The sequence below is a fragment of the Fusarium vanettenii genome (genome assembly GCF_000151355.1).
Source record: "Fusarium vanettenii 77-13-4 chromosome 8 genomic scaffold NECHAsca_10_chr8_2_0, whole genome shotgun sequence".
Classification (NCBI taxonomy): domain Eukaryota; kingdom Fungi; phylum Ascomycota; class Sordariomycetes; order Hypocreales; family Nectriaceae; genus Fusarium; species Fusarium vanettenii.
The window spans coordinates 1,041,747-1,067,471 of record NW_003315874.1 but is presented as its reverse complement, the minus strand read 5'-3'; the positions used below and the strand labels follow the sequence as shown (position 1 = coordinate 1,067,471).

The following is a 25,725-nucleotide window of genomic DNA, read 5'->3' as shown; positions in this document are numbered from 1 at the left end:
AGAGCTTAGAAGACCGATCAACTGTACCGGAAGGCTATGAAGCTGCCTCAGAAATATGCAAAACGTGAATATGAATGGTGCCTTGATTATAAGCAAATGGGGCCCCGTTGCTAGGAGGAATTAAGGGACTGGAGGCAGGAGGAGATGATGAGTTATATTGATTGGGATAAAGCTGAGACCAAGCGGGTTGAGGAGAGGATACAGAAAGAAATAGATGAGTAGCCTTTCTCACGGCACAGAGGAGTCAAGCATGTCTGGGAGGCTACTGAGAGAGATGTTAGATTACAAGGGGGGGGGCTCTAGTGGCGGGAACCCCCTTAAGAACATTTGCAGTATTGACGGGAAAGGTAAGTGGTATATATCATTCGAATCAGAAAAGAAAGGCAAAACTCCGAGTATATATACCGTGACCCAATGGCTCGATTTAATGGGGTTGTGGCCGAGTTCACATGTAGGGTCAAGTAGGCTGTGTAGTTAGAGATATAGTAAGTACTAAAGCAATGTATTCATTGAGCTATTCTGTGACCTCACTGCCTCCCTTGCCAAATCCACTGAACGTAGCCATTTCGATCAACATTGCACATATGAATCCCCGACATCTCTGCGGCGTAAAGGGCTGGTTGATAGTTGGTTATACCTACAGCTGGAGAGGGCCAATTCACGCCCGGGACGCCAATTGCCTGTTGGCGATAGAATTGATCCATCTGCTGCAGATGGCCTCGAGTCCACATCGGATTTACACAGTGTGGCTAACAAACCGACCGTCTGACAGACCGTCTGACAGACCACCTTCAGACCGCAGTCCGACCGACCGGCCATTCTCGTCAGACCGACAGACCAGAGCTGCCGGTCGGATTGGGTGGTCTGAGTCGGTCTGGGTTAGTGGTTTCCAGGCGTCCCATTGGTCGACTCAGCCTTCAGGTACCCGTGCCATCCCCACTTGTTCGGCCGTTCGAGTTTCGCAGTGCCAAAATAAGTGGGGCAGGGCAAAGGTAGCCAATGAGAGAATCAGCTAATCAGACCAAGACCGACCAGGCTGCTGGCCCAGACAGACCTAGACCGACAGACCGAGAGTCTTGGTGAACCCAGACCGATAGACCGAAGGGGCCGGTCTAGGTCGGTCGGTTTGTTAGCCACACTGGATTTACATCAGGGTCAGTGCGCTGTTGCCGTTGGGTTATCTGATGACCGAGGTACCCAACATGCCACTCTCCTTCAAGGTGATACCCCCCCGGCCGTGGTACCTCGCGAAGGGCATCACCTTGAGGACCGTATACGGTATTCCGTGCTGCTACCAGGGCTTGAGGGTTCTGCCTGTACAGGGAATTGGGGGACCTTGGGTCACTTGGCAAGGTATGCTGATTCCACCAATGCTGATATGTCATTGGGTTCTGCATTGGATGACCTATACCACGCGGCGGTTGCTGTTGATTGTTGGCAATAGGCTGAAGAACAAACTGTTGGTTCTGATTAGAGGCGTAAGTTAGCCTAGGTTGCGTTGATGTTTGGGGGCAGATGTAGATGGGCACATTCTGAGCGTTGTTTTGGTTGAAGTAAGACATCTTGACGGTATCTTGCACTGCATTGATATGAAAATGAATAGCTTCCTATGAGGGAGAAGCCTCTGCTTTATATACTATGATATGTGAAGTGATTCACTCGTACCGTAGCGCCTGTGGTGTCATGAGAGGCATTGTGTCTTCTTCACCGGTCCTAGGCAGATGAGAATAGATCATATGTAATGTATTGAAATGACTGTAGCTACATGTGATCATCTCATCTCTCAATGGCGTGAATCAATGCTATTTCAATTGATCAAGGGGTGACCCTCTTACTCACACACACATGTATCGGGCTTACATAACGAATCTTATTTGCACAGCCGGCTGTGCGCAAAAGTCACGTGATATTAAACGCACAGCCGGCTGTGCGTGTATGAGACCCCGCAGGAGCTACGAGGCCCAGAGAAAAAAAAAACCCAAACCTCACACTCACCACATCCACACTTTCTTCCTCCTACACAGCGACAAACAGCCAAACCCTAGGTACTCTATTTTACCTCCTCCTTCAAACCTTCAAAATTCTAGTCACTACAGGTACCACTACTCAGAACACTTCAGCAATCATGGCGGTGCGCGCGCAATTCGAGAACTCCAACGAGTATGTCGTCTCTTTTTTCCCTTGTCCCCCCCGCGGCGAATGAAGCTCTTGATCAACCCCGCCCCCGCCTTTGCCTGATGCGCACGCATCTCGCTTGCTTCGAGATGGACAATCACGCGATGGAAGCAATCATGCTGATTTTTATTTTTCCAGGGTCGGTGTCTTTTCCACCTTGACCAATTCCTACGCTCTGGTCGCCCTCGGTGCCAGCGAGAACTTCTACAGGTAAGCTTCATGACCCTAGCACAAGCTTCCCAACTTCATGATGTGCTGACACACGCAGTGTCTTCGAGGCCGAACTCCAAGACATCGTTCCCACCGTCCGCACCACCATTGCGGGCACCCGCATCATTGGCCGCCTCACTGCGGGCAACCGAAAGGGTCTTCTCGTGCCCACGACGACAACCGACCAGGAGCTCCAGCACCTGCGCAACTCGCTTCCAGACTCGGTCCGCATCCAGCGAATCGAGGAGCGTCTCTCGGCTCTCGGAAACGTCATCGTCACAAACGACCACATCGCCCTAGTCCACCCAGACATTGAGCGCGAGACTGAAGAGATCATTGCCGACGTGCTCGGCGTCGAGGTGTTCCGTCAGACCATCGCCGACAATGTTCTCGTGGGCAGCTACATGAGCTTGTCCAACCAGGGTGGTCTCGTCCACCCCAAGACCCCCATTCAGGACCAGGACGAGCTGTCAAGTCTGCTTCAGGTTCCTCTTGTTGCCGGTAGTGTCAACCGCGGCTCTAACGTGGTGGGCGCCGGCATGGTTGTCAACGACTGGCTCGCCGTCACCGGCCTCGACACCACTGCCACCGAGCTCAGCGTCATCGAGAGCGTCTTCCGCCTCGGCGAGGGCCAGGGCCCCAGCAACATCAACACCAGCATGAAGGACACCATGGTCGAGTCTTTCTACTGAGCCTGTTCTATGAATGGCTCTGTTTTTTGTTCTCGCAAACCTGGACGCTACTGCTCGGGGAGAGTGGGCGAGCCGGGTTGGGTGTCTAATTGCTCATACTGGTTTTTGCTGTTACTGCCTTGGTTACTGATTGGGAAACTCTTGGGGCCTGGTGTTGGGATGTTTTGATTCTGTTGTTGGCATCAAGGACGAGATCTTCATGATGGAATTATATGACATGATATGAGATGGGGATGGCCAACCCCATTCTCACGGAATAAAGAGGACCAAAGAGATGACGGGCAGTGTGTGGTCCAATCTTGGGCTTCGACATGCACGGCAAAATTCTCTTTGGATCCATTTTGCTGCTGCTGGTTGCTGCATGGAAAGGCGTTGTTTTTCTCTTCTCGCCCCCTTGTCTACACGGCTTCTCCGCCTGGCGAGGGCGGTGACGTAGAAAGAGAAGCCTGTGCTATTGTTAAATACCCCCGGCTTGAATGCAATCGTCGTCACGACCCGCAGTTGATGTTTCTTTTTGCTTGGTACTTGTGACAATTGTGAAGATACGTATCTTTGGCCATGAGTGTGACTAGCTGAGATGAGACTACTCATTGTAATAGTGTCCGACTATAACTAGCAAAAGGACCTGTAAACCAGACGTCAACTTCTTACTTACCTCAAGTGGTGAGAGTATACGAGGTTGGTTGTCAATTGCCAAACACCCCGCCTTCACCGCCTGCCACTTTGGGACACACCACCATGCATACCCCACCACAATTGTTCGAGATAGCTTCAAATATCCAACATCAGAAGAACAGGCAGGCCTCAAACAAGCCCTCTCTGGTCTCTTACCGTCTTATTACTTTCTAGATCAGATCGCAATGTCCTCAAGCGACAACCCCCAACATCTCGAGCCCTCCAAGCTCGGCACAAAAGAATAGTCCGTCTGACCCTTCCCCCCACCATCTCGCGTCGTCCACCCCCCCCAAGTCTAACATGTGCTGCTGCCCAGCTGGGACAATCTGTACACGACCGAGATAACAAACAACACCGAAGACCCAAGCGATATCGGAACCGTGTGGTTCGACGACTCCGACGCCGAAGCGAAGATCCTCGAGTTCCTCGAAGGCCTCCTCGAACCTGAAGACCCCGACAGCCCCGCGCTCTCCCAAGACAACACCAGCTTCCTCGACCTCGGCTGTGGAAATGGCTCTCTCCTCTTTTCGCTGCGCGAAGAGGACTGGACAGGTCGGGCTCTAGGAGTCGACTACAGCCCAAAGAGTGTCTCCCTCGCTCGACAGATCGCCACCACCAAAGAATCCGAAAACGTCGAGTTCCAAGAATGGGATGTGATAGCCGGCCCATTTGACACAGTGCTCAACGGCTCACAGGCCGAGGGTTGGGACGTGGTGCTGGACAAGGGGACCTTTGATGCCATCTCGCTCAGTGACGAAAAGGATGCTCAGGGTCGACGCCTGTGCGAGGGATACCGGGAGAGGGTGCTCCAGCTGGTCCGTAGGGGCGGCATCTTCTTGGTCACAAGCTGTAACTGGACCGAGTCAGAGCTGCGGAGCTGGTTTGAGAGAAGGGACGGAGAGGGCTTTGATGTTGTTGGAAGAGTCGAGTACCGGACATTCAGCTTCGGTGGTGCCAAGGGCCAGACCATCAGCACCTTGTGCTTCCGTAGGGCCTAGATGAGATGAAATAAAATATGAACCAAGATACCCCTTTAGATATCTCATGCCTCGCCTCTCATCACAATCGTGCTGGCTTCAGCACCTGGTCACTAACAGTTGATATCATTCACTTCTGCAAGCTCTGTTTGTTATCATACATTGATATTTGGACTTGTTGATCGGCGCCTGGACTACCCTGCCTGGCCCTCTCACCAGCACCTGGATGTCTGCCCAAGCCCGACCCCTCATCTCTCGTCCTCCGCTTTCTCTAGAGGCTTTGCGTGGATATCTCTTCTCAACCCATGTCTTATCCATTCCATCCTCCTCAGTCCCGGTCCAGCCCAGGACTGCCCGGTCCGGCTTGTGACTTCTAATATGCAACGTGTGGTGGCTCATTGGCTCTCTTCTCTCTGGCGATACGGACGTAACAAAAACAGACCAAAAAAAATCTGCCGCGGCAACAATTATTGCTTCATTACGTCTCTCATCTATGGCGATGTATTCATGGGCTCTCCGCCAGCAATGGGTCCCGTGACAGCAGCTGCCGCTGTCGTAGCAAAGTACCGCACATCCACATCGTCGTCCTTCTGCAGCTTGCCTAAGTTGGGCACAACTCTTTGTTGGATCAGCTCCATGCCTCGTGGTGACGGCGTGATCTCACTGCCCTGCTTCTCGAGGTCGTGCAGGGTGCCCTCGTCGGGCAGGCGTCGGAGCACATCGATCAGCACTGCGTACGTCTTGGCCACGTTGAATCGGATGTTGGGGATATCGTCTCCAACAAGCTTGTCAAGCATTGGGAGGATCGACTTGGCGATGACGTCCATGCTCACCACGGTCGCCAGAGTCTGAGAACACGTTAGTCGCGCCTTTTGCGCACAGGGGTAGGGTCGTTCTTACAGAGATGGCAAAGCAGGTGGTCATTCTGTACAGGTAGTTGGGGTGGTTGCCCATGGCCATGACCTTGGGGATGATAGCCTCGCTGGCCCATTCCACGCCAAATACCTCGGTCAACTTCTTAAGGTTGTGAGTAGCAGCCTCGCGGATCGAGAAGACCGTGTCTCCCAGCCAGCCCATGCACAGGTTGCTGAGCTTCTCGTCGAAGAATTGCACGCCGAGCTGGCTGGCGAGGAGAGGGATGTATTCGATAATGGCAAGTCGCACTCGCCATTGCTTATCCTCGGCCAGTTGCACGATAGCGGGGAGAAGCGATTGTGAGAGGAGATCGATACCAATGACTGGCCCATGTCAGTACGCGCCCAACTGCAAGATTCATCTGGATGTCTTACCCTGGTTGACAAGCTCAAGCTTGGAAATGATGTGGAGCCTAACCTCCGGAAACTCGTCCTTAAGCATCTGAAGAAACATGGGAAGTAGGTGGTCAATGGTCCTTTAGCGCATGTTAGCATCAATGTCGCGGCGCAGAGGTGTAGGTGCCATACTCTTGCTTGCCGAGAATCGGAGCCAAGCCGCTGATCTGAGTACCGAGGGCAGCACGGACGTGCTGGGAAGTATCCGAGACGAGGTCCTCGATGCTGCCCATGATGTCGTTGAGAAGAACGTTGCGATCCACGAGAGCGCAGAAGCCGGGGATCTGGCCAGCGATAGCGGTTCGGACCTCGGCCTCGTTGTCCTTGAGAAGCTTCACGAATGCGGGGACAAGATCTCGCGAGACGACCTCCTCGTCAACTGCCTTGGCGATCTGCAATCATTAGCATCAAAGAAATGACAGCCCGGAGAACGCAGCAAACCTTTTCAAAACGATCGGCAATCATGTATCGCACCCTCCAGCTCTTATCCTCTATCAAGTTGCGTAGGGACGTCAGGAGGACGCCGTGACTCGACTGTTGCTCCTTGGGAACGGCCTCGGCAATCGAGATGAGGACCTCGACCGTCAGTAATCGAACGCTATCTTGGTCGTCTTGTGCAAGATGTTGGAAGAGGGGTATCATTTCGTCGACAACGATGGCGGCAGGCATCTCCTTGACGAACTTGGCCAGGTTGGTGGCAGCCTGGCGACGGACCATGGGGGTCTCATCGTGGACGAGCATGCCGAACTGTTGGCGCAACTGTTCTTGGACAGGCGGGGAGACCTTCTTGTAAGGGGTTGTGAAGAGACCGCATCCCGAGACCTTTGATGTGAACCAATCGGCCTTGGCGAGGCGGATCGTGAGGGGGATGAAGTACTCCTCGACTTGTTGGGGTGAGAGCTCGGAGCAAATCTTGTTTAGGGACTCGACGGCCTGGATGGGGGGTCAGCGCGGCAGGAGTAGGGCGATGGAGGTGGATTCTACCTTGTCGCGCACGACGGGCTCCTCGATAGCAGCGAGGTTTTCGAGGGGCGACAGCAGGACGTGACCCCACTGAGCACCACCGACATACTCAATAAAACCACCGAGCTCTTCGCTCAGGGCGACGAGGACCTCGTCCTCATCCTCCACGGACTCTGAATAATATCAAGGTTAGGGGAAAGCTCTTTTTCATCGTAGATTGGTGAGCGGGGAGGTTGGCAACCGGGACTGACCATCGAGGAAGGGGATGAGCTCCTCACGAGTTCGTTCAGCGCCGAGAGCGAGAGCAATGGTGGAGAGACGGTGGATGGCGTTAAGACGGAGCAAAACATCGTCGTGCTGGGAAGAGAAGGTTGCAAGTCAGCGGAAGTCGTCGACGGTGGGCGTGCTGGCACAGGAGCGAGCGTTGCAGCGTGGCGTCACCGCCAGACTATGGGCATTACCTTTAGCTCGTCGATGAGGACGGCGATAGGGTACAGCTCATCGCCAGAGTTGGGCGCGTCAGCCATGGCGAGGGGGGGTGGCAGAGTCGCAGATTTATCAAGAAAAAGAGCGGCAAGGTCGACGAGGATGCGGGATGGTCGTTAGGGAGGTAGGAGGAGGTTGATGATTGCGGGTGGATCGCGTGTGTGGTGCGTGGGCGGGTGATGCAATGATTTGCGCGGAGTCCCAACACACGATTTTTGGCCCGACGAGGAGGGCTGAGAAACCACCAGGATGAGAGAGGGACGAGGCCGCGAGGTCAGCGGAGGCGGTATCGGAGGGGGAATGATGCGGATAAGGTCGAGATGGTGGCCGATATCAGCAGCAGCGTCGTCAAAGATGTACGGGCATGTGAATCAAGATGAGGGAGAGAAGAGAGAGAGGCAGAGGCAGAGGGAGCGGGTGTGGAGTGGGAGGTTTGATGAGCGAGGTGGTGGTTGCTGCCGATAATAGCGGGTGAGCTGTTATGGGGGTCAGGTAGGTCCAGCAGTAGGCAGGCCTCAGCGCAGTGGCATTTTTCTCGTCGACCGCCTGGGAGTTGGTGATTGGCGGTCCCCTCTTCAGTGACGGATGCCCTGTGTGCTCGGGCGGGCTGCCAACTGGAAACCAGGCTAGCTGGGAGTGGACGAGGCGGCATCGGCAGCCACTGAGCACAAAGGAACGCTGCCCTGGAGAGGGGCAACCAGGCGGCCGAACAGGAGAGGTAAGGATGAAGGGTGTGGCTGAGGTGGGGTTTCAAGTGGCTCCTCATTTCATTTCACAGGAAGGGGCAGCTCTCACCTTCGGTCAGCGCGTCAGGTACAGTGTGGCTGATGATGTGGAACAGGCCAAATCTGTTTCTTGACAAGCATCAGTCACTGGACATCTCGATCCAAATATCTTTTTTTCTTCTGCGATAAACTGGCCCATACGGTACGGGCATGTATGCAAAACCTAAAACCCAACACGTTGGATGCATGTAAGGCACTGGAGCATCATCAGACGTCACCTCCATATTAGCTCAAGCCCTGAACTTTCAAGCTCCAGTTCCCCCGCCGTCTCCAGGGCTACCTGGCACAGCATGATGTAACTCCACGATCCTTGGCAGCTTGCTCACCAGGGGAAGCACCCGAGACATCAAAGAAGGGACAGCGCTTTTGGGGTCGAGAGAACTGTTTTAACACTTGACAGATTGGATGAGAATGATGGACACTCTGGACATTTGTGAAATAGATGTCGTCGCCAAACATTTAGACCCATCACTCAGCCCACCGTAGACAGCACTGCAAGGCGAAATCATGTCCCTGAGTTGAATTCCTCCCCAGATTCAATGCCCCTCTCCAGCCACAGCGGGTAGCAATCAGCGACCCGGCACAGGAGCATTGATGATCCGATAAATTTCACCCCGCCAAATCGCCAAGCTAGTGCAGTACCCACGCCCTCTACTGCCGTGCACCGTTTCGCAGTGTACCCCGGTATCCTAGACATTTCTCCCCCGAGGCGCATGCACCGAGTCGATCAACTACATCCCCCAAAATTTCCTGTGACTCAGTGCAATCCACGCCTCAAGCCCACGTCCCACGCTCGACGGAAGCTCACCTCTTGCCTCCAATTCACCGGACAAAGGAATATCGGCCAGAGGACACGCCGCTGAGCCCTCCCGCTTCATCTCATCATGCCTACCATTTCCGTCGACAAGTACAAGCTTTACGAAGCCCTCGGTCAAAAGTGCGAATGCCCCTCCTTCTTGTCCCCCCACCATCACCACTCCGACCTCGCCCAAGCTCGCGCCCGACTATTATGCTGACCAACTTTTTTGCACCTAAAACAGATTCACGACCGAGGAATTCGAGGATCTCTGCTTCGAATTCGGCATCGAGCTTGACGAGGATACCGAGAATGACGACCGTCCCATCGTCAACGGCGAGCAGGAGCCCCCGCAGCTCAAGATCGAGATTCCCGCCAACCGATATGATATGCTCTGCTTCGAGGGCATTGCCCTGAACCTAAACATCTTCCGCGGCCGTATTGAGGCTCCCAACTACCGCCTCGTTGAGCCCCCGAGTGGAAAGCTGGAGAGCATTACCGTCCTGCCCGAAGTCGAGCAAGTCCGGCCGTACGTTTCTGGCGCCATCCTCCGCAATGTCAAGTTCGACAAGGACCGCTACGAGTCTTTCATCGCTCTACAAGACAAGCTTCACCAGAACCTCGCCCGCAACCGAACCCTCGTCTCGATTGGTACTCATGACTACGACACACTTCAGGGCCCCTTCACATACGAGGCCCTCCCTCCCAAGGACATCAAGTTCATCCCCCTCAACCAGACCAAGGAGATGGACTCTGCCGAGTTGATGACCTTCTACGAGAACGACAAGCACCTGGGTCGCTTCCTCCACATCATCCGCGACTCTCCCGTTTACCCTGTCATCTACGACTCCAACCGCATTGTCGGATCCCTTCCTCCCATCATCAACGGCGACCACTCCAAGATCACCCTCGACACCACCAACGTTTTCATGGAGATCACTGCCACCGACCTTACCAAGCTCGAGATCGTCACCGATATCATGGTCACCATGTTCTCCACGTATTGCGCCGAGCCCTTCACCATTGAGCCCGTCCAAATCATCTCTGAGCACAACAAGCTCACCCGCGTGACCCCTACTCTGAAGCCGCGAGTGGCCGAGGTCGAGATCGACTACCTCAACAGCTGCACTGGCCTTAGCGAATCTCCCGAGAGTCTGTGCAAGCTCCTCTCCAAGATGGCCTACATCTCCACACCCTCCACCAAAGACTCCAACATTCTCGAGGTGTCTATCCCCCCTACCCGAGCTGATGTCCTTCACCAATGCGACGTCATGGAGGATCTCGCCGTGTGCTACGGCTACAACAACCTTCCCCGTACTGCCCCTACCCGGAGTGCCACTGTTGGCGCTCCCCTGATGGTTAACAAGCTCAGCGACATTATCCGCACCGAGGCTGCTATGGCTGGTTGGAGCGAAGTCATGCCCCTGATTCTGTGCAGTCACGATGAGAACTTTGCTTGGCTCAACCGAAAGGATGACGGAAACACCGTCGTCCGTCTCGCCAACCCCAAGACTGCCGAGTACCAGGTCGTGCGGTCAACACTTCTCCCCGGTCTTCTCAAGACCATCCGTGAGAACAAGGGCCACAGCGTACCCATGAAGATCTTTGAGGTTTCTGATGTCGTCTTCAAGGACGAGTCCCAGGAGCGCAAGGCCCGCAACGAGCGACACTTTGCCGCTGCCTGGTACGGCCGGACGAGTGGTTTCGAGGTGGTCCACGGCCTCCTTGATCGTGTGCTGCTCATGCTCCGCACAGCTTTCATCACTCATGAGGAGGGTCTGGCTGGCAAGAGCGTCGACTTTGATGTGAAGGAGAACCCTACCAAGCCTGATGAATACTGGATCGAAGAGCTCGATGATGCTACCTTCTTCGCTGGCCATGCTGCTTCCGTGTATCTTCGTCTCGGCGGAAAGGAGAGGCGTATCGGAGAGTTCGGCATCTTGCACCCTACCGTACTGGAGAAGTTTGATTTGAGGTGAGCCCTGACACTATTTTGAGACACATAACCCATACTAATTCTGAATAGATACCCCGTCAGCACTCTCGAGATCAACCTCGAGGTCTTCCTGTAAGAGGTTCGCATATGAGGTAGAGTGTAAAATGTGAGGTCAAGAGAAGGCGAGGGGGAGGCCGAGTCGATCTAGAGGAGGATAGTTGAAGCTCGAAAAGACCAAGAGAGAGGATACGAATCGACATGTAGAAAAGGGACGTTTCCACGCTTGGGACGACGTTACGAGATAGACAAAAACTACAAAGAGAAATGACATCAAGACAACCGCCACGCATCCACGGACGGAGTCAAAGGTTCTATTCACGCTGTGCAAGATGAAATGGATACACTCCCTGAGAAAGGGGTCGATTGATGCGTCTAACCATCCCCCAACCTGTACCCACCCGCGAATCATGCAGCCTCCCACAAAACCTTTGCCCAACAATGCTAAACGCCATGACCCAAAGGGTCAAGATTAACGCTACGAAAACAAAGGCCAACAAGAACGCCAACTGGAGACAACCAAGGTGACTTGGATTCACGATGGAACCCGCATGAGGCTTTGACTTGACTTTGGGCGCTGAATACCCGTATCGCCCAATGTTGCCCTCACGCTCGCCTCGGAAGAGGGCTGGGGTGCTTCAGATAAGTGGCAGCACGCATCCGGCTCCAAACTCGGTTTGCCGCTCTCAGGGAGACCCTCCCCGATGGAGGAATCTGGAGATTCAGCTTCACGTTGCTGCACGTTCTGCCACTCGTCGCCGAGATCGCTTGGCACGCTGCGGAAACTCCACCGGTCCGAGTTTATATCGGAGCCTGTTTTCAAGGGTGGCAGCGCTGGTGTCACGCTGCGAAGTCGGGGGCAATTATATCGTACGGATTCATGGGTCTCGACGATCTTATATGGAACAGAGTCAAACTCCGGAAACATGACCTCCTATGTCATCTCGCGCAGCTCCTGGTCGCTACGAGTAGGCGCGGGGGCTGTGCTCGATGGCGAAGGGTCGGAAGCATGGGTTAACTGAGCCAGCATTCCTTTCCCTATGTTGAGACCTGCGATGCCGTCTCGGATGGTAGCAAAGGCGTTTGCGCTAGGCTCAGCAGATGCGCTCCGCTGTATTGGTGAGCGGCGTGCCTGAGGAGTCAAGGCCTCGTGTGCTGTCTCAACCCCAGTCAGCACCGAGGGAGGCCCGGAGATCGACTTGGAGCTAGAGGTTGAGGTCCTGGGATCCTCCTCGGCCTGGATGACGCTGGGATACTGGAGATTTGACATGGCGGTTTGGCGGTCTGTTTCCGCGGCTGCAGCGGCATTCAACGCGCCGTTCATCTCGTCTTCGGTCCTACCGAACACTTGATGCCACCATCTGATCTCCTTGAGGCGTGGCAAGATAATCCTCTCCTTGCCCTTGATGTGATCATCAACGGTGGGGTCATAATCGGGGTTTGTGAACTCGGGTTTCCGACAGAGGAAGTAGTCCCAGACAGAAGAAGTCCGTTCAGCAGCCCGGGCATCATGTCTTTGCTTCTCACTGTTGAAGAGGAAAGTGCCGTATTGGCACGAGTATAGATGATATAGGAGACGACGCAAGAACCGCTCGTTGAACTCGAAACGTGTCTTGTTCTGGCGGATGAGCTGGTAGGTGCAGTCGAGGAACTGATGGAAGACAGGGCTGACCATCTTTGGGGTCGTTGCTTCATCATCGACGGTCTTTCCAGAGGCCGTCTCACTAACGGCAGCCAAGTCTGGGTCCTCCTTGTTCTGATTGAAGAACCGCTTTGCGCCGCTGAGAACATTCTGGAAAGCATCAGCCCTGCCATCATTCTCCCCTGGCTGGACCTTGGCACCAGCAAATGCGTCCTTCTGGACCGTGAACCAGTCCTCGTGGTTCAAGTGGCCAGATCTTAGCCTAAACATGTGGCCAAATGAGAGCCAGTCTTTCTCAACAAGGACAATAAAGCCCTCGATGGTACGGTAGTAAGGGTCCAGCATGATTTGGGCCAGGGCGCTGAGCTGACTTGTACGATCCCAGCCATCTGAGCAATGGATGAGGACATTGGAGTGGTTGATACCGATCTGCCTCGTGATGATAGCCGAGCCGTCTAGAACATTGTGGATGTGCCTGAGCCAACCGCTCTGGTGAAGTAGCTCTCTGTTTGGTGGCAGAGGCGAGATGTCGGCGTCCTTCAGGGCGTCGACGACCTTGTTGAGGGAATTTCGCATGACGTGAATATTCTCGATACTAAGGAAAATCTTCTGGGCGGACTTGTACTTGTCCATGTTTTCTGAGCCCATCCCCTGGACCTGGTTGACCATGGCATTGATGGTTGGGCGAGCATCTACAATCAAGTTGTACTGCTGAGCACCATACACTTGACGCTTCCCGTTGGAGTCAAACACAGCTGCTGATTTGGAGATGAGCTCATCCTCATAACGCTCTGTCTCCGAGAGCTCTGGATTCAGTGAGGAGCCTCCGATGGATACATCAGCCTGGCTCGACAAAGGTGTAGAATCCCCAGAGCCACCGGGCATCCAAGCCGAGAATGACGCTGCTACCAACTTCTCATCTTGGACATTCGTCTTCCTGGTGATTCCTGACAGAGGCTGCGAGCTTCGAGTAATGGTGCAGTTGTTGATGGGGTGAATATATGATAGAGCCGGTATACGGTTCCTGGAGCGGAACTCCCTAGCATATTTGAGTACGTTATCCGAGATGTTGGATGGAACAACCAAGAGTGCAGGATAGGTGTCGCAAAAAGTGTAGTCCTTGTTGATATGCGTGATTCTCCAGCCCCTGTCGGGGAGCTTCTCGCTGATTCCCTGCCGCCGGAACTCCGCCTTGGGATCGTAGAATGACCAGCCGTTAATGTCGCGCTCACCCCTAAGTGGCTTATGACTGAAAGCATAAAGCTTCTCTACCGTCCCGAGCTTGCAGGTTCGGGTTTTGATGAACTCAAACGTCTCGCGTGCGACGTTGCTGTCCGTAAAGTTAAAGGTCACGAATGTAAAGTCGCGGCATCGAATGCGGATCGATGGGGCTTGCCGAGACCCAGGAGGAACGGGCCGGAGGGCACAGTAGCAGAGCATCGGGTACGTAATCCATCGCTCTCGAACTTTGGGATGGCCCCCAGAAGCCTTTTGTGACGAGAGAGTTGCAGGGTCGACAGACTGGTCGATGGGTGCACAGAAGACAAGGTGGAAGTCGGTCAGGCGCAAAGTGCCGTGGGTCATCTGGCCGCCGTAGATGCCCTGCACGCCTTCGATGATCTGCACACTTTGTTAGAAAGGTGAAGGGCGACATCAAGTAATAGTCGTGACATCAAAAAAGGGAAAACACTAAAGGAGAGCGGTCACGCGTACCTTTCGAGCCTCCATCTTGGCCAACGGCGGAGAGCGTCTCCAGCAAGATGGATTTGCTGGTTACAAGTCGTAGCAGGGAATCTTCCAAGTGAAATAAACTTCGTTTATCATATACAAACTGTGCTCCTCGGAAGAGCACACGCGGATCGATATGGAGCAAGCCAGAAATGGAGCTGTAAAGGGAGCTCGGCGTCCGAGTCGATGCGATGCGAATAGCTCGTGGGTGGCCGCGGGGCTGGCAGGAGACGACGAGCAGACAAGAATGGCGGCGGAACGACCGGAGGACAAGACAGCTATAGAGCGGGCTCTGGCATATTCATGTAGAGGGGAGAGTCAAAGTTTATCGAAGAATAAGAAAAAAGAGACAAGAAGAGACTTTGTCCTCGCGTCGAGCCAAAGTTGAATCTCCCCGTCAGTGAAGAGTTGGGCGCCTGCAAGTTTAACAAGTCCAGTCCAGTCCAAGCTGAGGTGAGGTCGGTCCATCATTCATCACAAGCCACACAGACTGACGCCTGCCTCTAGCCTCAAGCGCGGGGCTCACCAGCCACGGGGGGAGACGTCAGGGAAGGTGGCCCAAGCGCTGGGAACTGTCTGGGCAGGAGCGGGCAGGGATGATGGGAGAATGGAAGTTGAACCCCGTGTAATTGTTTCCCCGAGCTCCGGACCACGGCCTCGCACCCCAGCATCATTTTAGGGTCCGCCTTACCCAATCGGGAGACTTGTGCGCTCAGTGCCCGCTTGCCAGATTTAGGGCTCAACCCACACCAAAAAAATTGAGAGAGGGCCGAACAAACGTTGTGAGTGAGCGAGGCTTCGCCAAATCCACCTCCAGTCCCAGGATCGCGAATCTCTTCTCTTCAGCCCGACCCCCAACCCTCCGCTCGCCAACAGACAAAGAAGACAAAGTCCTTTCGACACCAAGTCTTACAATTCAAGATGGCTCACCCCGGTTCTCAGATGTGAGTCGTGCTCTACCCTCTGCTGAATTGCGCAGCCGTTTTGTGTGTTGTCGATATCGCCGTCGCCATCACCCCGCCAAAGCTCGCACACGAATTGTTTGATGCTGACTTTCTTCTCTCCTCCAGCTCCAAGCGGAGAAAGTTCGTCGCTGACGGTGTCTTCTACGCCGAGCTCAACGAGTTCTTCCAGCGCGAGCTCGCTGAGGAGGGCTACTCCGGCGTCGAGGTCCGCGTTACCCCCACTGTCACCGACATCATCATCCGAGCCACCCACACCCAGGAGGTCCTCGGCGAGCAGGGCCGCCGCATCCGCGAGCTCACCTCGCTCATCCAGAAGCGATTCAAGTTCCCCGAGAACTCCGTCTCCCTCTACGCCGCCAAGGTCCAGAACCGTGGTCTCTCCGCCGTCGCCCAGTGCGAGTCCCTCCGCTACAAGCTCCTCAACGGTCTCGCCGTCCGACGTGCCTGCTATGGTGTCCTCCGCTTCATCATGGAGTCTGGCGCCAAGGGTTGCGAGGTTGTCGTCTCTGGCAAGCTCCGTGCTGCCCGTGCCAAGTCCATGAAGTTCACCGACGGCTTCATGATCCACTCTGGTCAGCCCGCCAAGGACTTCATCGACTCTGCTACCCGCCACGTCCTTCTCCGACAGGGTGTCCTGGGTATCAAGGTCAAGATCATGCGCGGCTCCGACCCCGAGGGCAAGGCCGGTCCCCAGAAGACTCTCCCCGACGCCGTCACCATCATCGAGCCCAAGGAGGAGCAGGCTGTTCTCCAGCCCGTGAGCCAGGACTACGGTGCTAAGGCCGCCCAGGCCCAGGCCGCTCAGGACGCTCGGGTGGCCGAGGAGGAGGGTGCTGAGGAGGCCCAGCCTGCTGCTGAGCAATAGGGAACCTAAGCCCCCGGCTGGGAAAAGCCATCAAAACCAGATGAGGGGAGATGGGAGATCCAAGGGATGAGGGACGGAGAGGTCTACTCAGGCGTCAATTGATCATTTGCATCTGCTAAGGGCACGGACGGTTTCATTCTTGCTTGTAATGGTAGGCAAAGCATAAAACAAAAAATGAGACCCGAAGATTACGAAGACGCGTGCGAGACGTGTCTTCTGTCTGCCAATTCTTTGCTTGACGGTGTATTTGTGTGTGATGTGTTGAGAGTATCGTGTTTAGTCGAGGCTCCATCTCTGATGACTGGCCTGGATTCCGGTAAATCCTTACTCCGTACCCCTGAATGACTACCTACCATTCCAGGTACCCGAATTAACCAACCGCCTCAACCAGCCATTCGACTTCACGTATACTCTTCTGTCATCTTGCATCTTGCTTGATCGTGATAATTCTTCATCTATAGTACTTCTTCGCTCTCCGTCTTTTCGTCAAATTCAAGACTGGAGGGAATATCACATCCTCAGTCCCCTATCATCCCCTCCCCTCTCCTGGAAGCCCTGCGACTTGAAAACAAAATCTACAATCCCAACCATTCGTGTGCCCTGACATTCTTGCTGCGGTCGTGCTCGCTGCGTTCTCCGCCCTCCAAGTAGTAGTATAAACATTGACTGTCCAAGACCCGGTAGAAAAGGGTCTTCCGTCACAACCCCCTGACTCCCCAATAGTTCATGCTCCTTCGGTATCGTACAACGAGGACGTGCTCTTAGACCCGATACAAATTCCGCCAACGCCGCCCAAGACCGTGTGCCCGTAATACTCCAGTAATGATAAACAATACATCTCGTCCTGCGCCGACCCCGTCCGCAAAAAGGGCGGTGGCACCAGCACCTTCGCATGCCGCTGCGTAGTGGTGTATCGTCCATGAATGCATCTACCCATGCTCCGAGAGAAATGCCCGGTCAAATGGTTTCGGAAATGTACAATGCCCTTCTCGGTAGATGATAAAACAAGATGGAAAAATAGCGGCAGAGCCCCAGGAGGAATACCCTCGAGGGGCTTCTATTCTTATGCTGAGTCGAACGCCTTGGCCTTGTATTACCTATCACCAGACTTGTTCCGGTTGTCGAGCTCAATGCTATCATCATAGCGTGCCTTGCCGTTGCCATTGCCGTTGGCATGTCGCATTTCTTCGTCGCTGTCCTCGGCAAGGTCCGTCAGACCAAAACCTGCGGCCTCCTCTTCGTCGTATGCGCGAATGAGACCTTCTCTGTCTCCATGCTGGCTGCTCATGCTGTGGCGCGACGGGTCGGCGCTCCTTCTCGCTGACATGCTCAGACGAGTCTGTAGGCCAGATACCATGTCCGTACCCGTGGCATCGCTTCCTCCTCGTCCGGCAACGAGCTTGTGGCCGTGAGGGTCGCCTCTCGAGAGGTTGAGGAGGTAGACTCCGGTGAACGTGGTCAGGAATCCACAAATTAAGGAGAGTGTGTTTGTGGGGTCGGTCGTGTTGAATCCGCTGAAGAGGATAAAGGAGGCGCAAAGGGTGGCGGTGGTAAATGTGACGTAGTAAAGAGGGTTCACGCTGGCATGCCCGTCAGTAGAGTTCACATTATGTATAGAGTTTTCACTTACATATTGGTGGGGAAGCAAGCCAAGGCCTTGTTGAAGTAGTTCATCTGGGTCAAAATGCAGACGGCTGTGAGGATCATGAAGACGTAGGTCGAAGGGTGGGTGAACTGGTTGTGACCAGCAAAGGTAAGCTTCAGAGCAATACCGAAAGCCTTGACGGACATGACGGAGATCGATCCGACGGTAGAGCAGATAGAGAGGTAGATGAGGGCGTTCCTCCTGCCGTAGACGGGGGCAATCTTGTAGATCATAAAGACGGCGAATGCGACAACAGCGATGGCGTAGAGAAGGAAGCCTAGGCATGTCAGTTTTGTAGTCCACCCCAAGTTCCCCCTGTAATTTACTCACCAGGCTGGATAGCATAGTGCAGAATTTGGTCAATCGTCTGAATGTCCTCGTCTGGAGGTGCATGCAGGACGATAACAACTGCTCCAATCAAGCAGATGGCGCTGCCGAGCTTGCCCAGTGTTCCCAGCTCCTCGTTGAGGAAGTAAGATCCAAGGACGGCACCGATGAGCACACTCAGAGCTCCAAGAGGGGTGACGAGAATAGCTGGGGCGAAAGCGTATGCGGCAAAGTTGCAGACTTCTCCAAGACCAACTAATGTTCGGTCAGCACAGCCGTCAGCCTCGACGCAAAACGGAGACACTTACGAGTCGCAATACCAGCCCACCACAGGGGATTACGCAGATATACGTATCCATCGCCCTCAAAACCATGTCGTTCTTCCGCTTGATTCAATCCCTAATGCCTGGTCAGCACGCCGTCGAGCAGAAAGCGTCCAAGATTGTGTCGAGTAATATGGAGATTGGTGGGCGCGTTCGGATGCGGTAGCCGGTAGACGGACCTTTTTTGTAATAACAAAACTTGTTCCTGGCGACTGTTAGCTGCGGCGCGCCCAAGATCACATTCAAGAGTTCACTCACCAATGGCAAGAGCCGAGGCCATGGCAAGAGCCAGACCGATATACCTGGTGAGACCATGTCAGCATTGGAATCGGTGTAGGAAAGTCGGGCTATAACAAAGGCCCGAACAAACGTGATCTCAAGGGAGCAAGGCCACGAAGGCGGGACGCGACGTACTTGTCCTCAAGCATGATGTATAGCGAGCGCACAACAGCGACAAGTGCGCAGAGACGGTCAACCGCAAATATTCCCGAATGCGCCTAGAATAACGGCTGGGAGGAGGCCTGGACGTAGTGCGCCGGGCCGGAAAAGGCGAACGAGAAGGATCGTTAAAGGTCGGCGATAGCTCGCACCGGGCGAGAAGGCCGGTTGAGGACAGAAACGAGTGTTGAAACGAGAGGCGACACAGAACAAGGCCGAGTTTTATTGCAGAGGCATCAAGAGGATTGTTTGACTCGTCGGTGATTGATTGTTGGTCGTGGTCGTCGGTAACTCGGTGGTTGTAGGTCAAAGAGTCGAAGACCAGTGGAGGGGGTTGTTGTCTAATGCAACTGGTCTCTTTGCGACGACGGGGGGGATGGATCGATTGACGTGTCTCGTCGACTCGTGGTCAAGTTCGTAAATTCTCGTCGAAGGAGGAATCGTCAATGTCGTCTAGTGCAAGCCAAACGAAAGAAGCTCGTGATGCGCAGCGGCAAGCAGTAATAATCGGAAAAGGCAGGGGGAGTGAGAAAAGGGACAGCTTGGCTGGTTTATCGAAGATAGGTAGGTTTGCTGATGGTGGATGTTGGGTTGGCGTGTTCGTGTGGGAGAAGGTTCGGGGGAGGAGCCAGACCAGACCAGGGGGGCCTGAAGGAAAAGAAACACGAGGCGGGAGGCAGCTGGACGGACAGGACACTCTCTCAAGCTAGCGACCTTGGCCAGAGAGGCAGAGCAGACAGAGCCTGACAAGGGCAAAAATCACGGCCGGGCCAGTAAAGCCCAAGAAATGGAGAGTGGTGTGTGGGACATGAAGTGTGAGAGGTTGGGTCCTGGGGGGTCGAGGTACATCGAAGACAGTGAGTTATAGGGCACCTCTCAGTGGTCTCGCAAGTACCGTCCCTACTTCCAAGGCTGGGGGGATCAAAGTTCACCACCACTGGACCCGACCTCAAGTTTCAGAGGGCGCCAGCGATGGGTGGAACACGGCCCCCTGGCGTCCCTGGCGTTAGGGGACCCGCCAGCTGTGAGGGTGGAGCCGGGTTGATGCGGTGGACCCTGGTTTTTTTTTTTTCTCCCAGAGGAGGGCAGGCCCAGTTCCAACTGCTCTTTCCATGGGCAGGTGTTCTTGGTGGTGCAGGTGCAGGTGGGCTTGACTGATACATGGCCAGCCTCAGGCATGATTCATGACAAAGAGAAGGTGCCAAATGGGAGTAGGAAACACCAAACGCCTTGACATGAAACCTCGTGCAGACGCAGACGCAGACGCAGACACGTAAATGCCCAACGCAATCAACTTGGATGCTACATAATTATCATCATCATCAGCCAATCGTTCGTCACCTTCCAAGATCATCCATCACACACACGCTTCCTCCCGGACTCTTCAAGATTGCGGGCTTCCGAGGCCGAGGCTCAGCTCAGACAGGATAGGATCCTCAATCGAGGGAGCGGGTGGTCCATCCTCGCCCCTGAACTAATGTCGACACACGCAAGAAAAAAACTTGTACATCAGACGCTCGATGCAGGAGAATCACACTCAAAATCCACCTTCAGGTTGCTTTATCACAGACACGCCATTTACTTCAACTCATCTCCAGGCAGACGCTTTAACTACCTGGGCATCTAATCGACCAGACAGCTGCCATCTCTCATGAAATTGGCCTTGACGCGTCGTCAGGCAGTTTGTCCTTTATATATGACTTAGCTCCCTTTGGCGTTTCATTCAAGGGGGCTCATCCCTTGGCATCCAACTCATCTTTCTTTCCATCCCCCTTGCTTTCTTGACAAGCCTTTGGAAGCTCCCTCTTTGTCTCTATCTCTTTTCTCTCTCTTACTAGGCCCTTGCCGAACAGCACCGCCACACCTTTTCCCATTTGCCCCCCAAGCCTACATTCTCGCTATGGCCCGCTGAAAACTGTCCTCGTGTCCGCGTCAGCAGCAGCCCCAGGAGCAAATCCAACACGGGTGTTTCTCAGTGGGCAGCTTACTTTTTTTCCAGCAGACTTTTTTTTAGCAACCGTAACTCGGTGGTGCCGCTCTCAGCTCCATCACTTACAGCAAGCTATTGAAAAGCACCAAGACGATCGAGAACGCCTCACAACGCCACCTCAACCGAATTCTCTTAATCATGAATAACCTCAAAACTGGGCATTGCTGTATGCAAACTGGCAGTTTTCAGGCAAGCACGTGATGGCGCTGAGGTTGGCTTGAGGCCAGCTATCTTCATCTTGTCCCTGATCGACGCGGCTAGCGCTTAAGACCGGGGACCCTTCCCTTCCAAGACCTCCCTTCGAGACACCAAAGGCTCGATGTGTACATCCGGACGACTGGATACCACATACGTAACAGTGCTCACTCTTGAACCCATGCCTTGTCGCAATTGACTCCATTCCTCCCCAGCGTCAGCACACTTCCAACCACTTTCCAGATGGAGGAGGCTGCTTCTATAGACGCCCAGCCTCCACTGTCAGCAAACCAGTCAGCCTCAACGTCAGCCACACTGGGAGCATCCATGGCCTTGTCTCTTTGTCTTCCGAGTGCTGGGCTGGAAGCATCCTAGTCGAGGGTCACCTCAATCAGGACCGATCTATCAGTCGTCACCCGCGACCCCTGTCTGCTGTCAGAAGAACTGCTACCCATGTCTTACAGCCAAGCTTTTTGCTGCCTCGTTACGGAGTACAGCCTGTGCAGATAGGAGATTGATCCAGATTCCCATCTTAGACATCCATTTGTTCACATCTACCAAAAGGCAAGTCCTTCAGGGGTATTGCTAGTCAAGGTAAATCAATTAGATGTCAAAAGCAAGGGGCGGGATCCTCGGTATTGGATCTCACTCCCCTCCTTTCCATGACTGTTGGCTACTTGCTCAAATTGATGGCTTCCAAAACCCAGAACATCCTCCTCAAGATCAGCCTATATAGAAAGGAAGTAGTTAGAAACACAGGGTTGTGCTCCTGCAAGTCCCATCTACAAGTTAGATCCGCAACAGGAACGCTGCCCATCCCAACCAGCCCTTGGCCACCCACAGCAGCCTCCAACAGAATATCCGTAGCTTCCGTAGAGTTTTGTCTCCAGCCCAGCCACCAACGCCCCATTCCATCCCGTGAACCGTATCGTACAAGACCAAACTATCCGTTGTCTCTTACCGGCCAGACTCGCCTGTTATTTTGCTGAACTACTAATTCGGAAAGGGGAAGGGGAAGAAGAAGGGGTATCGACGAAACCCATCATCGTAGATGGGTATAGAATCAAGAAAAACAAATCGCCATGCTGTCGATGGCGAAAGGGGGTCATGGTCCAAAGGCGTGCAGTCGTGTGCATCCGATCAAACCATCCTGTCAGGTTAGTTGCTGTGAAACTCGCACCTACCTTGAACCCATTGAGCGACCGTTAGGGTTTCCATGGAATCGGTCCATTGTGTGTTGTTAGAGAAAGTCGTGTTTCTTACCACCAGAAAGAGGCCAAGCTGCTTGCATCAAGAGTTGGCGATTAGACCGCCAAGCTAGCAGCTATCCTCCTCGATACATCGTCGGCAGTTGTCGCTTCTAGTACAGTTGAGAACAAGCGTGTGTGGGTTGAGTCGGTTATTGTTAGCGTGCGGACAACATGGTTTAAGGTCGACGACGCTTGACGTCTATACAATGTTAGCCAGGATCATCATTGGGGGGTTTCTTTCTTCATCCGTACCTTGTTCATCTTCCGCATCAACCTCGTCGTCATCTCCTCGTGCTCGCTTACCAGCGGCAGAAGGAGTGCTGGGTCCTTCGTCAACTACCTCAGGCTCGTCTCTCCAATCAATTTCGTCCAGGTCGTTCTCTTCGTTGAGTCCAGTCTTCTCGACTGTCCCTTCTTCAGTCGCATCTGCGCTGAGATCGACGTTGATAGAGCCTGTCTCGTCTTCATCATCCTTGAGGGTCGCTGTAGTGCTAGTGTCGTTGGTTCCTGCATGAGCAGTTTCCAACTCAACAGCAACTTGCTCTTGGGTCGCTGCATCATCTCCTAAATCCACCTCATCGTCATCCTCGGCGCCAACATCCAGCTCCAAGTCCGCGAATGGGTCGGTTTCACTGTCAACGGGTGCTGGAAAGAATTCGTCAGTGTCTTGATACGAAAAAGTGATGCTAAAATCGGAGTGCGAATGGGTATGCTTCTTGCGGCCATAGTCGAGAAATGGCCTCTCGAATCTTATCAAGTTGTGCTTGGCCTTTTGTTGGAGTCCTAGACCCTGGCGATATTCCGCCTCTTCACGCTCGTGATCTTCAACAAATTCTGCAACACAGGGGGCGCAAAGGCAGAAACCAGGGTAATAACAGTAAAAGGAACTGGCAGAGGGTGAGGTCGCTTTACCGTTTTGCTCCGAGTTCTCATCCTCCGCAACCGCATCAGGATGATGGCTGGTTTCTGTGACTGTTTCGTCATGGGTCCCGGCATTGGCAGGGGGTTGGGTGGTGGGCTCGGTAGTAACATCGTCATTGTCGTTCTCGACTTCTGCGTCGCCGTGTGCAGTCGGTACCTCGACATCAGTATCCAGGCCAGCTTCCCTTGAGTTCTCTTCGTCATGTTCTGCGGTTTCCCCCTCGTCTGGTTGCCCCTCGTCCTCCGGGCTATCGAAGCCATCCAATTCCTCATGGAGGCCATCAACTGCATTGTCAGCTTCCATGAGGGTGGAAGCAGCTGGCATGGGCGACTCGAAGAGATGTATAACCTCGTCGAGGCCTTTGCCTGCGGTGGCGCTTTCGATCAAAGACTCAAGACGCCTCTCTGTGTTGGGCTTGGTGAACAGGTAGGTGTACAGCGTTTTTGATCCGTCCGGATCCTGATTCTTGACCAGGAGATCAAAGATCTCGATGATCTGGCGGAACGTCACATTTGTCATGAGTTCACCCTGGGTTGACTGTTTCCTCTTGTTAGCACATCTTCCTTATCAAGCTCAAGACATTCTTACCTCGGCAAGTTCAAGGCCAAGCTCATCGACCTGAAATACCAACTCATCTTCCTCGGTAATCTCATTTTCCAGTTCACTTCGGAGCCCAGCCAAAAGTTTCTCAAGTGTCTCATCAAGAATGGATGTGTCGGTGAAAAAACCGTCCGAGGTAGCCGAGAATAGGGGGAATTCATCTCCTTTATACTGCACTGTGATAGTAGGAAATTCGATTTCTGGCTTTGCAGCCGAGCCGTCTCCAGTGGTCGAATGGTTATCATGCTCAAGATCAGCTGTTTCACCTTCGGGGTGCTCATCCACATCAACTTCAGCTTCATCGTAGGTGGTGTGTTCAACATCTTCGGCATGTTCAGCGTCGTCATGATCCGCCTCGGCTACATGCGTTGTGGCCTCTCCATGGTCGGCCGAGTGCTCGTCATTGTATTGATCTCCATCTTCATAGTCAGCTTCCTCAATATTGTCAGCAGCCGCATCTTCGGCACTACCGAGAGCGACTGCCTCGTGGTTTTCGGGAGCTGTTTCTTGCTCGCGTTTCTCGTCGTCATTTTGGGTAGTTTCTTGCCCTCTTGCCTGATCCGCAGGTTCAGTCTGACCCTCTTGCTCATGTGCCTCAGTAACATCTTCGGAGTGGTGGGCATCGTCTACAGCGTCGCCAGCGGCGGCATCTGCGTCAGATGCTTCCACGCGATATGCATTCACACCCTCGTGCGGCTCTTTTGGGGACTCATTCTGCGACTTTTGGTGCAACTCTTCTTGTGACTCCTGTTGCTCCGCATCATCTTCAACCTCATAGTCAATCTCGTGTGCAGATGCGTGGTCATCTTGGACATCCTGGTTCTGGTTGCCTGCCTCGTCCGAGATCTCGACGTGATCAACAACTTCTTGCGCGCTTCCTGTGGATGTCGCCGCCTGGTTTTCTGATCCGTCCTTCTGGGGCACCGTCGTCTCGCCCACATCTTGTTCCAAATCGTGTGCCGTCTCCTCAACGTCGTGCAAATCGAAATCGACGTCTTCACTCACGTATCCATTTGTTTGGTAGGCTTCTTGGTTCGCAGTATCGATATCCTCCTGCATGTCCCGGTCCATAGCTTCCGTGTTGACATCTTGATTCTCGGGTTCCTGGTCGTGCTGATCAAGCATATCCGTGTCAAAGTCGATAATGTCGTCGTCCACATGGCCTCCCAGGCCGCCAGGTTTTGCCATATCAATATCCATCTCGATTTCCGTCATGTTTGGATCACCAGGCAGATGAGAGCCCGTGTGCTCGGGGGGATAAAGCGAATGTGGTGGGGTTCCAAGTAGGTTCGGTGAAGGACCCGGGAAGGTAAATGTTTCTTTCTGATGACTTGGATGGCGAAAATAAGGCGACTGTGCGTCAACGTCGAGTTCTTAAACCGTTTCGAAGCGGCAAACGCGATGGCTTGAATCAAAGTGTTGAGGGAAGCCGAGCTGTGTGAATAGAAACGGAGCTCAGGATAGTACGCGACATTTGACTTCGGGGGGATGAATGCTGTCGAGAAAACGGGCACGCGTGCGGCTTCGTTTACGCTTGGTCCTCAAAGCTGTTATTGGGAGAAGAATGAAGATGGTTGAAGACCAGAGAATAGAGAGAGGCTGTTGAGAGTTTGATGCAGGCAGGCATTCACGAGTGCCGTCCGTGACTGCAGTGCATGTGGACCCCCTGGAGAGGCTGACTGGACGTCTAGGAGGCTGACGCTTACCCATTGCGGCTTAGCGTGGGGTAGCAGACTTGTGAAGGAAGGACCAGTGGCAGCTCCTGCCCACCTT

The 25,725-nt window shown here is 53.8% G+C and overlaps 8 protein-coding genes across 8 annotated transcripts; 4 read left to right on the top strand and 4 right to left on the bottom strand.

Moving 5' to 3' along the window:
- Positions 1-2,125: 2,125 nt before the first annotated feature.
- On the top strand, positions 2,126-3,077 carry NECHADRAFT_95615 (uncharacterized protein; the record flags this gene model as incomplete). The annotated part of the gene is made up of 3 exons (XM_003048954.1): positions 2,126-2,160; positions 2,314-2,385; positions 2,444-3,077. The coding sequence occupies 3 exons, from the start codon at positions 2,126-2,128 to the stop codon at positions 3,075-3,077; spliced, it is 741 nt and encodes a 246-aa protein (XP_003049000.1).
- An 860-nt stretch (positions 3,078-3,937) lies between these two features.
- NECHADRAFT_46521 (uncharacterized protein) lies at positions 3,938-4,750 on the top strand (the record flags this gene model as incomplete). The annotated part of the gene is made up of 2 exons (XM_003048953.1): positions 3,938-3,996; positions 4,069-4,750. 2 exons carry the CDS (start codon positions 3,938-3,940, stop codon positions 4,748-4,750), a joined length of 741 nt encoding a protein of 246 aa, XP_003048999.1.
- Positions 4,751-4,836: 86 nt separating this feature from the next.
- NECHADRAFT_105079 (uncharacterized protein) lies at positions 4,837-7,838 on the bottom strand. Its single transcript, XM_003048766.1, has 8 exons — positions 7,464-7,838; positions 7,254-7,359; positions 7,024-7,175; positions 6,481-6,972; positions 6,172-6,431; positions 6,019-6,119; positions 5,630-5,967; positions 4,837-5,577 (listed from the first exon to the last, which is right to left on the bottom strand). Exons 1-8 carry the CDS (start codon positions 7,527-7,529, stop codon positions 5,221-5,223), a joined length of 1,872 nt encoding a protein of 623 aa, XP_003048812.1. The 5' UTR covers positions 7,530-7,838; the 3' UTR covers positions 4,837-5,220.
- Positions 7,839-9,116: 1,278 nt separating this feature from the next.
- Positions 9,117-11,337, top strand: NECHADRAFT_71180 (uncharacterized protein). The gene is made up of 3 exons (XM_003048952.1): positions 9,117-9,210; positions 9,314-11,044; positions 11,096-11,337. Exons 1-3 carry the CDS (start codon positions 9,158-9,160, stop codon positions 11,139-11,141), a joined length of 1,830 nt encoding a protein of 609 aa, XP_003048998.1. The 5' UTR covers positions 9,117-9,157; the 3' UTR covers positions 11,142-11,337.
- Positions 11,338-11,996: 659 nt separating this feature from the next.
- Positions 11,997-14,432, bottom strand: NECHADRAFT_95611 (uncharacterized protein; the record flags this gene model as incomplete). The annotated part of the gene is made up of 2 exons (XM_003048765.1): positions 11,997-14,324; positions 14,418-14,432. 2 exons carry the CDS (start codon positions 14,430-14,432, stop codon positions 11,997-11,999), a joined length of 2,343 nt encoding a protein of 780 aa, XP_003048811.1.
- An 835-nt stretch (positions 14,433-15,267) lies between these two features.
- Positions 15,268-16,458, top strand: NECHADRAFT_71176 (40S ribosomal protein S3). The gene is made up of 2 exons (XM_003048951.1): positions 15,268-15,376; positions 15,503-16,458. Exons 1-2 carry the CDS (start codon positions 15,354-15,356, stop codon positions 16,260-16,262), a joined length of 783 nt encoding a protein of 260 aa, XP_003048997.1. The 5' UTR covers positions 15,268-15,353; the 3' UTR covers positions 16,263-16,458.
- An 897-nt stretch (positions 16,459-17,355) lies between these two features.
- NECHADRAFT_83870 (uncharacterized protein) lies at positions 17,356-18,985 on the bottom strand (the record flags this gene model as incomplete). The annotated part of the gene is made up of 7 exons (XM_003048764.1): positions 17,356-17,842; positions 17,893-18,184; positions 18,238-18,489; positions 18,543-18,633; positions 18,737-18,762; positions 18,816-18,859; positions 18,972-18,985. The coding sequence occupies 7 exons, from the start codon at positions 18,983-18,985 to the stop codon at positions 17,356-17,358; spliced, it is 1,206 nt and encodes a 401-aa protein (XP_003048810.1).
- Positions 18,986-22,629: 3,644 nt separating this feature from the next.
- NECHADRAFT_105076 (uncharacterized protein) lies at positions 22,630-25,167 on the bottom strand (the record flags this gene model as incomplete). The annotated part of the gene is made up of 3 exons (XM_003048763.1): positions 22,630-23,889; positions 23,941-24,557; positions 24,639-25,167. 3 exons carry the CDS (start codon positions 25,165-25,167, stop codon positions 22,630-22,632), a joined length of 2,406 nt encoding a protein of 801 aa, XP_003048809.1.
- Positions 25,168-25,725: the final 558 nt, after the last annotated feature.

What these genes read in the sequence shown, in the direction of transcription:
- NECHADRAFT_105079 (XM_003048766.1), bottom strand. Translation starts at nt 7,529, where the DNA reads ATGGCTGACGCGCCCAACTCTGGCGATGAGCTGTACCCTATCGCCGTC. An exon ending in AGCCCGTCGTGCGCGACAAG is followed by an intron (nt 6,973 to 7,023) that starts GTAGAATCCACC and finishes CCCCCCATCCAG; the next exon opens with GCCGTCGAGTCCCTAAACAA. An exon ending in CCGATTCTCGGCAAGCAAGA is followed by an intron (nt 6,120 to 6,171) that starts GTATGGCACCTA and finishes CATGCGCTAAAG; the next exon opens with GACCATTGACCACCTACTTC.
- NECHADRAFT_71180 (XM_003048952.1), top strand. Translation starts at nt 9,158, where the DNA reads ATGCCTACCATTTCCGTCGACAAGTACAAGCTTTACGAAGCCCTCGGT. An exon ending in TACGAAGCCCTCGGTCAAAA is followed by an intron (nt 9,211 to 9,313) that starts GTGCGAATGCCC and finishes CACCTAAAACAG; the next exon opens with ATTCACGACCGAGGAATTCG. An exon ending in CTGGAGAAGTTTGATTTGAG is followed by an intron (nt 11,045 to 11,095) that starts GTGAGCCCTGAC and finishes AATTCTGAATAG; the next exon opens with ATACCCCGTCAGCACTCTCG.
- NECHADRAFT_71176 (XM_003048951.1), top strand. Translation starts at nt 15,354, where the DNA reads ATGGCTCACCCCGGTTCTCAGAT. An exon ending in GCTCACCCCGGTTCTCAGAT is followed by an intron (nt 15,377 to 15,502) that starts GTGAGTCGTGCT and finishes TCTCTCCTCCAG; the next exon opens with CTCCAAGCGGAGAAAGTTCG.